This window comes from Hyalella azteca, unplaced genomic scaffold (genome assembly GCF_000764305.2).
Source record: "Hyalella azteca isolate HAZT.00-mixed unplaced genomic scaffold, Hazt_2.0.2 contig4692, whole genome shotgun sequence".
NCBI classification, from domain to species: Eukaryota; Metazoa; Arthropoda; class Malacostraca; order Amphipoda; family Hyalellidae; genus Hyalella; species Hyalella azteca.
In genome coordinates this window covers 1,010-14,625 of record NW_025934903.1, presented here as the reverse complement: position 1 = coordinate 14,625, position 13,616 = coordinate 1,010, and the positions used below count along the sequence as shown (strand labels likewise).

At 37.2% G+C, this 13,616-nt stretch overlaps 1 protein-coding gene across 1 annotated transcript; it reads left to right on the top strand.

The window, feature by feature from the left end:
* The first annotated feature begins 8,988 nt into the window (after positions 1-8,988).
* Positions 8,989-12,831, top strand: LOC108671097. The gene is made up of 2 exons (XM_018158576.2): positions 8,989-9,159; positions 9,569-12,831. Exon 2 carries the CDS (start codon positions 9,586-9,588, stop codon positions 12,481-12,483), a length of 2,898 nt encoding a protein of 965 aa, XP_018014065.1. The 5' UTR covers positions 8,989-9,159; positions 9,569-9,585; the 3' UTR covers positions 12,484-12,831.
* Positions 12,832-13,616: the final 785 nt, after the last annotated feature.

Sequence of the window (13,616 nt, the reverse complement as noted above, 5' to 3'; positions counted from 1 at the left end):
AGCCACATTTATTTGTTAATTAGAAGTGAAAAAAATAGTTTTATTTAAATCCTCAATACAGTTTCCCGGATATTTAGAAGGCAGGGACACTTTCAAGCTACAGTTAACTGTTAATTATAAATCAAAAATACCTTTATTTAAATCCTCAAAACACTTTCCCGGATATTTAGAAGGCAAGGACGCTGTCAAGCTACAGTTAATTGTTAATTGGAAATCAAAAATACTTCTATTTAAGTCCTCAATACAGTTTCCCGGATATTTAGAAGGCAAAGACACTTGCAAGCTACATTTATTTGTTAATTAGAATTTAAAAATACTTTTATCTAAATCCTCAATACAGGATATTTAGAAGGCAGGGACGCTTTCAAGCAAGTCGGCGCTCGGACGTTTTGATGGCTGCGAGTAACGGCCTCCCAGAGCACCTGGTCCGGTGATCTGCAGCCTTATAGCCGCTGATGAGCTTTTATTGGCGACACCAGCGTCCGCTGTCCCGTGCCATTACAAAATAAAACTTTCTACGTGGGTACAAATTCTTGTAGTGGACAACCGCACCCGTGCGTAGATTGGGAATGATACACTGTTAGAAAAATTACCGTTAACGGTATTACCGGCGCTTCAGTGGCCGGTCGGCACGTGAAAAGAAACACCGTGTCGCCGTTTTATTCTAATTTAACACTAGAAATCCGTGAAACATTTGATAAAAACGGTGAAACAGTTTATTTTCACGGGGCGACCGGACACTAGAACGCCAGTGGGACCGTTTTTTCACCGTTTTTTTAACAGTGTACCGTGAAAAGTGATTGACGTGTACATTATGGGGGAATAATTAATACGTGTGTATGAGTATTATTCGTCACGCAGTTATCTCGTATAGGGAACAAGCATTCGAGAGATGAAGCATTGTTCACCGCATCTCTCATAGAGCAGAACCCGAAATTGCAAGAATTTACATGGAAACGAAGTTTGCAAGCCCGATGTAATTATCCTAAACTGTTAGCCGAACTATAATCCAAAATTATATTCTATAATCGTTTAGGCTGTTCCTCTATATCCTCAGATCCCGCTACAACAGAACCATCCCTCAGGTCATGCTTAATTACTATTCATATAAGAGGTGCACAGAAAAGAAATATCTTACAATATCTGCTTATATCAATAACAATGAACTCTAATAGTAGAAACAAGTGGAGTGACAACAGACGCGTCAGAAAAAGTGATATCGAGGGACTGGCCGTGTCAAATTTTGAGCTGAGATTGAGTGATCTATTCGATCTAATTCTTACAATCTCGGTATGTTCATAAATTTACTGTCACGTTTGATCTGACTTCAAAGGCCTCATTATAAAATAATTACTTAGTTGTCAATGATAAATAACTAATTGACTCTAATTACCACGTTTATTCGCTACAAATTGACGGACTTAGAAACAGACCATTTTAGCCCGTGCGAAATATATTCTTAATTTTGGTTACCTCTTGAGGGGATGATGTCAACGAGAACGCCTAGAAATTGAAAACTCATAGTTAACGAAGAAATAATATACCGACCGACTATAATTATATACATAAATTTGAATGCTGCAGCGGTACAAACAAGATATGTTCAAACTTATTCGAGCTATACTACACGAGGATGCTAAACAATTTACAAATTAGAATGATGTAAAACATATATCATTAAACCAGAGATTAAACAGACCTTACACGGAGTTGAGACTAAATTCGTGCAAATGAACGGAAATAATTTGCGTTAAACAGAGATAAATGATGAAATACAATTCTGTAATATGCACAGACATAAATTCATTGCAACGAACAATTACATACATGTACATGGCGTATAAGTACAGCTATAAGAGCCAGGTCATGATGATAGTCCAGATGAACATTTACAAACATGGCGTATAACTACAGCTATAAAAGCCAAGGCAATGATGAAAGCCCAGATTGGATCCCATCTACCGATTAATAAAAGGCTAATTTATCAAGTAACGTTTTCAATATCAATATAAAGTATACATCATACTACATCATACTACATCATACTACATCATACCACATCACACTACATCATATCACATCATACTACATCATACTACATCATACTGCATCATACTACATCATACCTCATCATACTACATCATACCACATCATACTACATCATACTACATCATACCACATCATACTACATCATACCACATCACACTACATCATATCACATCATGCTGCATCATACTACATCATACTACGTCATACTACATCAAACTACATCATACTACATCAAACTACGTCATACCACATCATACTACATGTCTACATCACACTACATCATACCACATCATGCATCTTCATCTTAGATGCAAAAGCATGTTGTTATGAGAAATTAGCTTAAATATTTTTGCATTAATATTCACCTAAATAGAACAATACATTTAAAAAGAAAACGCGCGAAATTTCAAAGCACGCCGAGTTCCGTTCCATAGCGAGTAAGAGGACATAACTTGGCTGTGAGTCGGGACGTTTAAACCGACATGCACTCAGAGGAATCAATGAAACTTTGACCGAATATCGATGCATTTTTACCATTATCCGCATCATCATCCCCAGTTTGGTCTTGAAAATGTAAGTATCCGTGCTACAAGTGCGTCAGTATTCGGACAATATGATACATGAATTTTTCTAAGTGACATGCGAGTACTAAAGTCAAATGACACACAACGAAAGGTGATGATAACACTGAGAAAGGTGAGAGTGACACTGAGAAAGGTGAGAGTGACACTGAGAAAGGTGAGAGTGACACTGAGAAAGGTGAGAATAACACTGAGAAAGGTGAGAGTGACACTGAGAAAGGTGATAGTGACACTGAGAAAGGTGAGAGTGACACTGAGAAAGGTGAGAGTGACACTGAGAAAGGTAAGAGTGACACTGAGAAAGGTGAGAGTGACACTGAGAAAGGTGAGGATAAGATTGAGATCTCCGTGCCAGGGTACACTAGGGGGAGTGTAGGGGAATGCCAGTGTGCACTAGGGGGAGTGTAGGGAGAATGCCAAGGTGCACTAGGGGGAGTGTGGGGGGAATGCCAGGGTGCACTAGAGGGAGTGTAGGGGGAATGCCAGGGTACACGGAGGAATGCCAGGGTACACTAGGGGGAGTGTAGGGGGAATGCCAGGGTACTCTAGGGGGAGTGTAGGATGAATGCCAGGGTACACTAGAGGGAGTGTAAGGGGAATGCCAGGGTACACTAGGGGGAGTGTAGGGGGAATGCCAGGGTGCACTAGGGGGAGCGTAGGGGGAATACCAGGGTACACTAGGGGGAGTGTAGGGGGAATGCCAGGGTACACTAGGGGGAGTGTAGGGGGAGTGGCCAGCAATATACTAATGGAGCAGTCGCTCTACACTCCACCTGATGGAGCGGGAGCAGGAAGCATGCGACCGTTAAATCGACGCTGGATGAATAGTGAACGTTCCTCAAAACTACCCCCCTGCTGTTGTTCTTTGCACTATTGTGGTGTTGTAGGGACCATCGATATTCGTTATTTATTTCATTGTTCATTTTTTTCCTCAAATAGTCAGCAGTCTAACAACCATCCGAACTTCTTAGAGATTGACTTTTTCTTTCTTCGAAAATTCAGAAACTAGTTATTTCACTGCAGCTTTGTCCGCCAACGTTTGGGGTAAGACCTTAAATAGCTCGTGTTATATTCATATTATTTGTAATATTTTCTTGTATAATATTCTTCATTTAATCTTGTAAAACATGTTATGCAATTAGCCTTATCAGAGTTTGTTTATNCGCCCCAGCTTCTGGTAATCCAAATCAGAAGCTGCCGCGTCTGTAAATTTTAACTGGGTAACAAAATTTAGAGTCGCCCCAGCTTCTGGTAATCCAAATCAGAAGCTGCAACGTCTGTAAATTTTCACTAGGATGGAATTTCAAATACAAATTCATTATTTTTTTTCATTATTGTTGAATGGAACTTGGCAGAGCACCGACATGGTATGCCAAACACCAAGTTCGTCATAACATGGATGTTCATAATGTTCATTTAATGACCCAATATTAAATTGCAGTTAAAGTTAAGTATTTATTAATTATATTTGTGAGGGACTTGGCAGAGCACCGGCATGGTATGCCGGATACAAATTTTTGTAATGAAAAAAAGCGGTGTGACAATGGAATTAAATTAATGTATTTATATCATTATTCGTTTTTTTTTTTTGTTTTAAGAAATAAAGCACGTTGACAAATGAAATTAAAATATTTTATTTCACATAATAAGGAACTTTGGTGGCTTAAATTCCAAATCATTATTATTTTCCTGTAAAAACGCGTGATATATGATGAAAAACCTAAACAATTCAACAATTTCAAATACATTGACTCTGCACACGCTACACAAATTTTTTAATATATCCTTTGAAAAGAACTTGATGTCATCCATGAAAATTTATTGAAATCATTCAGAATTATGTAAAATTTGTCCTATTTATTCAAGTTATGAATCTATCAAGCATTACGCTTGATCTAATTTAAAAACCATGTTCGAAATTGGTCACATTTCAGGGTATAATTAATTAATAATACCAGGCCGACCGATGTCGCATAATTGCTTCATCTCGCAATTTAATTTTGAAGTCTATTAATAAATCAGCAATATTAATAATTGGCTGAAAGTTGACGCAACTGGTAATTAGGTTTCGGAACAGGGTAGTGAAATTATTGGATAGCAATAAGATATCAATAATTAAATATAATTCGAATGATCCCTCTAACGATCAGACAGATGACATTGTTGTCTGTCTCGTGGTGATCGTTAACATCATAAATGTTATGATACGTTGACATCATTAATGTTATGAAATGTTAACATCATTAATGTTATGATATGTTAGCATCATTAATGTTATGATATGTTAACATCATTAATGTTATGATATGTTAACATCATTAATGTTGTGATATGTTAACATCATTAATGTTATGATATGTTAACATCATTAATGTTATGATGTGNATATAGCATAATATATTATAATATAATATAGCATAATATATTATAATATAATATAGCATAATATATTATAATATAATATAGCATAATATATTATAATATAATATAGCATAATATATTATAATATAATATAGCATAATATATTATAATATAATATAGCATAATATATTATAATATAATATAGCATAATATATTATAATATAATATAGCATAATATATTATAATATAATATAGCATAATATATTATAATATAATATAGCATAATATATTATAATATAATATAGCATAATATATTATAATATAATATAGCATAATATATTATAATATAATATAGCATAATATATTATAATATAATATAGCATAATATATTATAATATAATATAGCATAATATATTATAATATAATATAGCATAATATATTATAATATAATATAGCATAATATATTATAATATAATATAGCATAATATATTATAATATAATATAGCATAATATATTATAATATAATATAGCATAATATATTATAATATAATATAGCATAATATATTATAATATAATATAGCATAATATATTATAATATAATATAGCATAATATATTATAATATAATATAGCATAATATATTATAATATAATATAGCATAATATATTATAATATAATATAGCATAATATATTATAATATAATATAGCATAATATATTATAATATAATATAGCATAATATATTATAATATAATATAGCATATTATAATATAATCTAAAATAGCATAATATATTATAATATAATCTAAAATAGCATAATATATTATAATATAATCTAAAATAGCATAATATATTATAATATAATCTAAAATAGCATAATATAATACACTATAATCTAACATAATAATATAGAACCTCTCAAGTTCGGACCACTCTTGCCATGCGACAGAACTTGTGTTTTCAGTCTTTTTACCGCCATAAACTTGACGAAAAGTTCCCTTGTCCTAAAGGAAAAATAATAAATAAATGTAAATTTGATAAATAATTAAAATATTTCGAGCTTTCAAGATATCGACAATACAAATTATTTTCAATATTTTATTCGAAGTTAATTCAATAAATTCTGAATCGAAAATTCAACCTACATATACGGGTATATTGGTTCAGCTTATGCCCCGTTCATACTTTTTCCGTTCGATTATTTGTGATGAACGCTTTTATTTATATGCATAATAGTGCAAATGTCGCAGGACTTTTAAATTAACTGCTTATATAGATAAATTATTAATGGATATGGTCACACATTGTAAAATTTATTAATAAACAATCACTATTTCGTATGCATATATTGATTTGTAAACAATCCACTAATCGAAAATAATCTTGATAAATCCACGAAGCGTTCATGTAATCCCCGAGATTACATAGCAAGCGCTCCTTGGGGGATAATATGCTACGACCGCTGGATTTATGGTGTTTTATTGTACACTGTAGTGTACACTGAGGTATTTTATTGTACACTGTAGTGTACAGTGAGGTATTTCATCGTACACTGTAGTGTACACTGAGGCATTTTATTGTACACTGTAGGGTACACTGTTGTACACTGTAGTGTACAGTGAGGTATTTCATCGTACACTGTAGTGTACACTGAGGCATTTTATTGTACACTGTAGGGTACACTGACATCACGTTATTTCTACATAATTAAATTAAATTAAAATATTGAAGCTGAAATGGTAAATTTGCACCACTGAAGCTGTAACAAAATATTTTTCGCTCTTCGATATTTATATATTTATATATATTTTTCGGTACCGCGAGGGATATATATCATAATTATATGAATGTTAAGCGTAAACATGTAAATAGAAGATATTTTAATATTATGTAATTGTTATTAACTATTTTTATTTTATAATAAGTTAGTTATAATCTTGTGGAATTCAACAGTTGCTGGTCTACAGAATCAGTAAAAATTCGCCAGCCCAACATGCGCTCATGGCCATGCTGGTCAGCCCAACATGCGCTCATGGCCATGCTGGTCAGCCCAACATGCGCTCATGGCCATGCTGGTCAGCCCAACATGCGCTCATGGCCATGCTGGTCAGCCCAACATGCGCTCATGGCCATGCTGGTCAGCCCAACATGCGCTCATGGCCATGCTGGTCAGCCCAACATGCGCTCATGGCCATGCTGGTCAGCCCAACATGCGCTCATGGNTGGTCCGCCCATCATGCGCTCATGGCCATGCTGGTCCGCCCATCATGCGCTCATGGCCATGCTGGTCCGCCCATCATGCGCTCATGGCCATGCTGGTCCGCCCATCATGCGCTCATGGCCATGCTGGTCCGCCCATCATGCGCTCATGGCCATGCTGGTCCGCCCAACATGCTGGTCGCATGCCACATGCTGCCTCATAAATCACAGGTCTGTCATTATCGTAAAATTAGCCACAGGCCATCTCATCAGCTGGATGGCATGGCAAGAATAACCAGTGGCTTGAGCTGCACCACAGTGGCATATGACGCCCCACGGCGGCTTAAGCCGTGCCACGGTGGCTTATGCTGCGCCACAGTAGCATATTCCTCGCCACGGTGGCTTAAGCAGCGCCACGGTAGCTTAAACCGCACCACGGTGGCTTAAGCGGCGCCACGGTTGTTTTAGCTGCGCCACTGTGGCTTAAACCGCGCCACGATGGCATAAGCCGCGCCACATTGGCTTAATAGCCTCGTTGTGATGACTTGAGCCGCATTTATATTTATACGTCTCCTTACGTCACTCTGCGTCACCGTGCGTCAACGCTGGCCCCGCTGACTCACCCCTGCGCGGTTGAGAACACTTGTGCGTCAGACTGTCAGTGTGGCTGCGGCCTTGTTGGAGGTAGGGTGTGATACGTCGTTTCGCGCACACGAAGTTTTCGCATCATTACACACACGCAATTGATTTATCATAGCTATATATTTCTTCAATTTAATTTTGATTGGACCTTAATCTAAGGTTACCGTGATTTTCATTGTGAATACACTGAGTGAGCTATAGTAAATCAGTCCTATCCTTTGCAGTGCCAGTGTTGGAACGCTTGTTTTAGTTCTTTCGTCAACCAGTGAAGCTTGTGGCACACGCTGTATGTGTGCCACAAATACAGCGTGTGAATGTGGCATACGTTGAATGTGTGCCACACATACAGCGTGTGTATGTGGCACACGCAGCAAATTTAACGTATAAGACAGAAAACTGAATCGTTTGCAGACCCATGATGAAATTTTTCATAAAAGCCACAGATTAACAGCCCTCCCCCCAGTCTTAATCTGACGGACCCATAACATTGTATCATAACATTGTATCATAACATTGTATTCATAACATTGTATCATAACATTGTATCATAACATTGTATCATAACATTGTATCATAACATTGTATCATAACATTGTATCCATAACATTGTATCATAGCAATGTATCCATAACATTGTATCCATAACATTGTATCATAACATTGTATCCGTAGCATTGTATCCATAAGATTATAACCATAACATGGAATCCATAACATTCTTTCCATAACATTTTATCCATAGCATTCTAACCATAAACCTGTCACGAACTTTTGTTAGTAGAACATTTTCTTCATTAACTTCATTGAATCGACGACGCATTTTTTAAGACTCATGGCTGGGAACTTCGCTCAATTTCATAATAAGTCCTTAGCAAACTTCTTGATAATTAATACCCAAAAAGTAATTTTTTCTATTTTTGTAAGAAAGAACTTTATCTTCAAGAAAATGGATTTTTTCAAGCTCGTCTGAATTAATTATTGCAAGTGAATACTTCATCAGTGTGCCGTAGCTCAAGTTCAAGATTTTTTTCACTGTATAGTTTCTTTTGTGCCTAAGAGATAAACAAATCATTTGAATTGAAGAGCAACTAATTTAATTTCATTAATTTTTCTTATTTTTCTCCTACAGTAATATAGATATATATCATCTTCATCATCTTCAAATATATTACATCTCGTAAATTAACGATGCATCGAGCCTCCAAAGTTTAGCAAATGACTTTTAAATACCAACTTTCTTGGTGCTAGTTGATTTCAAGAAATTTCTCCCTCTTTTCCTTTGTAGCACAACCGCCAAATTCAACCGATTTTATTGGACAATTTTTATCTTGGTAAGCTTGCAAAACTCAATTATTTTTCGGAATTTTTTTTCGAAATATTTGTTCATGGAATCGAACCAGATCACTGATGCTAAAGTTATAGATACAAAGAGTACTGGTATCTTATGGACTAATACTAAATTGCTCAATTGATACCGATACACAATTGAGACTGATACTCAAGTGATTCCCTAAGTAATGAACTCAAGTGAAACCCTAATGACAATTACAATAGTTTCCCCAAAGGTCCGAAACTCGAGTGATGCCCAACATACCTAGAAGACGATATCTAAGCTTCTCACAATTGTGATTTTTGAAAGTGAAATTGTCTTCTTCATATTCAATCGTTACAGTCGTGATTTTAAAAAATAAAATTGTCTAATTAATATTCAGTCTTTAAATAGAAATAATTTATTTTCAGTTTGAAATTCTGGAGCAATGGCAGCTCTTGGACCCGTTACCCCCTCACCGGCGTCCGGCCTGAGCAGCGCCGACTACTGCTACCTCAAGTGCTGGGTGGCGCTGGTCAGGGTGGGCAAACGGCTCCTGGCAACCGTCTTCAGGTGGGCATATCCAAGCTATCCAGCAATATCCATTCGACAAGGCCTCGAAGAAATTCCTGGATATAGCAATTCCAAATACAAAAATGATTTCAACAAAGATGAACGAAGGAAGATTGAATGTGGATCGCTAGATGACTTCGACATCACTCTACTCAATACCCTCATTCAGAGGTTAGGTTTGAAACAACCTGTCGTGCCACCTAAAGATGCTCCTAGGAGTAAAATGTCCGAGCTTGTTCTTGAAGTCAAGAACATGAGGAACAAGTTTGCTCATCCGCTACTCTGCATCGGTGAAGTCGAGATGATAAACTCCATCAACGAAATGAAAAGTCTCTTCGAGGCTGTTATTGATGAGGCAGAAACTCAGTTCAACGTAGATGTTCATGAAACTTATAACCTTAAGAATGAAATTTCAAGCGAGCTCAAAGAAATAATGGATTCCCCTCTGCCAGCCGCAACAATTGAAGAGCAGTTAAAACAAATCGCAGAGGAAAGGAGGAGGATAGTGTTGCAAGAAGCAGGCAATGATCTTCTGAAAGGATTTTCAGCCTTTTCAGAATTGTCCATCACCCCTTGGCCTTTTGCGCCTCTCAGGAAAAGGTTGAACGAGGTTTTCGTGCCCACTAAACTGAAACACACTTCATATAACTGCCTGCAGAACCGGCTTAGTGCATCAGAGTCTGAGATCGACGTATCTGAATTACTCCTAGCGACCCACTTGGACTGTTCAGATCCCAAATTCATCCTGATTACAGGGTCCACTGGCGTAGGCAAAACAACAGTTCTTAAATATCTTGTCCACTCTTGGACTCAGTCTTCAACTTCGTCTGTGAAAGGAATCGAACAATTTGATCTCGTCTTTTATTTAGATTGTAGAGAAACGTGCTTGACCACTTTTGAGGAATATTTGGCTAAAGCGATACCCAACACCTCGAACCTCTTCTCTGGAAAAGAACTCACAGAACTTATTTTGAGCCTCAAATGCATTTTTATCCTCGATAATCTAGATGAGATTCACAACAAGTCTTTTCCCATCGTAAGTGAGTTAATCAGTTCAACGTCTGACTCAAAGATAATCGCAACTGCCACTCAGGATCTCGGAAATCAGATCTCTTTGAAAGCCCAACATCGCCGACCTCTGAACTTAGTTCTGGAAGGACTTTCAAAATCATTCATACCTGAGTACGTTGCGAGGCTGTACGATGCTCTTCCAGATGGCACGTGCAGTGCGTCGATCGAGAACTTTTCCAGCTCAGTGTTGTCGCACGAATACTTGTTGGAAAGCTGGCTCACGAATCCAGAGATCCTTTCACATGTTTTCTTCAGCTGGTGTCTGGCTCCTGGGGAGACTTACCGCTGCTCCGCGCTCACACACATCCTGCTGCAATCCTTTAATTTAATTCTGAACAAATTACGTAAGCGACTGTCGTCCAGATCATTAGTTGGAGTCTTAGAACTGCACAATCTTCAGGCTAAACTACAGACGTTCTTGCTCGAGCTGGGTAGGATTGCACTGGCTTCTACAGGTGAAGGTTCCTCAGGCCTGGGATTCAAGAGCACCAGTCAGCTCCTCGTCAAATGTCAGGAGCTCGGACTTCCTCCCAACGTCCTATTGGCGGAATTTTTATGTTTCAAAGAAAATTTCAATGAGAAAACTCTTCATGCGTCGATAGAAGTAAGTTTTCCGAGCCTGTCGTTTCAAGAGTTCTGCAGCGCGTACCACCTCAATAGTCTCATTCTGATGCCAGACGGCACTGGAGGCCTACAGCTCCAGGAACTGCTATCCATCTCCAATTTGTCCCCCACCAAAGATAACATGCGCCGGGTAACTAACATAGTAAGGTTTTTAGTAGGATTACTTGCGGCTAGTGATCCTGACAAGCTTGGTATCATGTGCGATCAAATTTTGGATCTTCTTCGAGATTTTTGTCAGGTTCGCAAATCTAGCGAATGGTTCCAGTTATTAGAAGAAGCTCAAGGCCATGACGAGTTCACCCAAGCAGTTTTAAAATATTTGGACCGTAAATGGCAAATAGAAGACAGTGGCATCTCTGCCCTAGTAGTCAAACTTATTCAAAATCATCCCCCGGATTTATTGGGGTTGGTGACCCTAAAAGACCCAGCCAGTCTTCCACACTTCGATGAAGCAATATCGGCATGTTGTCTGTCCAAGTTGACACTATCATTTTTCAACTACCACGATTTTTGGAAGTTTGAGGGAGGGATGTCTGACTCATATATCCTGAAGATCCTCGACCCAACTTCCAACTGCAATCTTATTAATTTTGCTGGGCGAATATCTCCTTCAGTTTTTCAAATCTTGCCCAAGTCGATCCAACGACTCGCTCTCCAGATTCAACCCTCAGACATTCCCCATCTGAACAAAGTGCTCCCTTCACTCAGTGAACTGCAATTCCTCTCTTTGAATTTAGTTGTGCCTGAAAACTGTCCCTTGAAAATCGAGAGTGTGAAAGTGTCTAGCAGTGTCTTATTGCTCTTGGACCTTTTTGGTGTTACCTCGGAAAATTCTGAATATTTCTGCAATTTTATCGCCGGCATTTCGCGTCGATACGCGCGTCTTGGTTTACGCAGAACTAAATTCGATAGTCGATCATGCAAGAATTTCCTACGTCTCTTGCTCCAAGAAAATGTGAATGCCACGAGCGTCGTCGTGGGGTCCACAGTCGAAGTCTCGGCTGCAGAGAGAGTCATGATGGAGTCCTCAGCCAAGCATTGCGTCGCATGTCAGAGTTTCAAGTGGATTGCATTATGAAACATCTTCGTTCCTCTGAGTTCACGTAGTAACAATTTAATTTAAAATTATGTCGTTTGAGTTCGCAACATTTTTTTGTCAAAACTATCCTCCGGATAAACTTGATCTCAAATACTGCGAATTATAACGTTTTCTGCCTAATTTACGATTATTAGATCGCGTCTTGGTGGGCCTTGTGTTTTTTTACTTACGACAGCTGGATGTGGAAGTACAGATCTTGGCGACTACCCTTGGCTCTGGTTCGCTGATAGTTTTTGGTTTTACTATACGCACACTTCCTAATTTCTCGCTACGCGACAATAATATTAAGATACTCCTACATTTGTTGTATTTTTCATCGTCATATATGTATGATATCGTATTAATAAATTAAAACATANCATATTCATCGCTACTTCACGATAATCTTGACTTTTAATAAATTTTATGCCAGGCTTTGGAATGTCCGTTCGCCAAAATAGTTTCAATTATTGCAAATCATTCTATCGCTCCATACGACTTGTATATAAATTTACGAATCGGCTGCGATAACATGAGGATTTATAGATTACAAATCAGAAATCGTGGCCTTTTATATTTCATTGAGGAATAGATACTTGCAGCGTTGAATCGCAACGGAGCAAGTCGATCAAATTTGTTTCGAATTTGTTATCTCACTTGAGATTTTTATGCTGTTGGGTAATATATGGGTTAAATTTAAGATAAGATGATGAGTGAAGTGTATTATTGTTTACCAAATATGAACTTTTTATAATATGCATTATGAGATATTTAAGAACCAATAATTTAAATTTTATTTGAGACATGTGTTTCTTTAAATAAAGTAATGGAACATTATTAACATATTAGTGTTTATTCCCCCATTATCTTTATTACGTGACAATTTTAAAGGAATTCCGTTCGTTTCTGTACCTATTATCTCAAATTCTACACTAATGCCACTAGTGAAATAAAAAAATTTACATTTTTCCCTTAAAAATGTTCTTTGATTTATCATTAGCATTCACAATCCAACTTCGACGTCCGGCGTAATCAGGAGTTTTGGGAACGAAAAATATTAGAGTTTACCTTCAAAATGTGCTTTACGAATGCGAGTATAGAAAACGATGAGGTTGTTATGGCAACCAGTGTAA

Excerpts from the sequence above, each read along its gene's own strand:
- LOC108671097 (XM_018158576.2), top strand. The coding sequence starts at position 9,586 with ATGGCAGCTCTTGGACCCGTTACCCCCTCACCGGCGTCCGGCCTGAGC.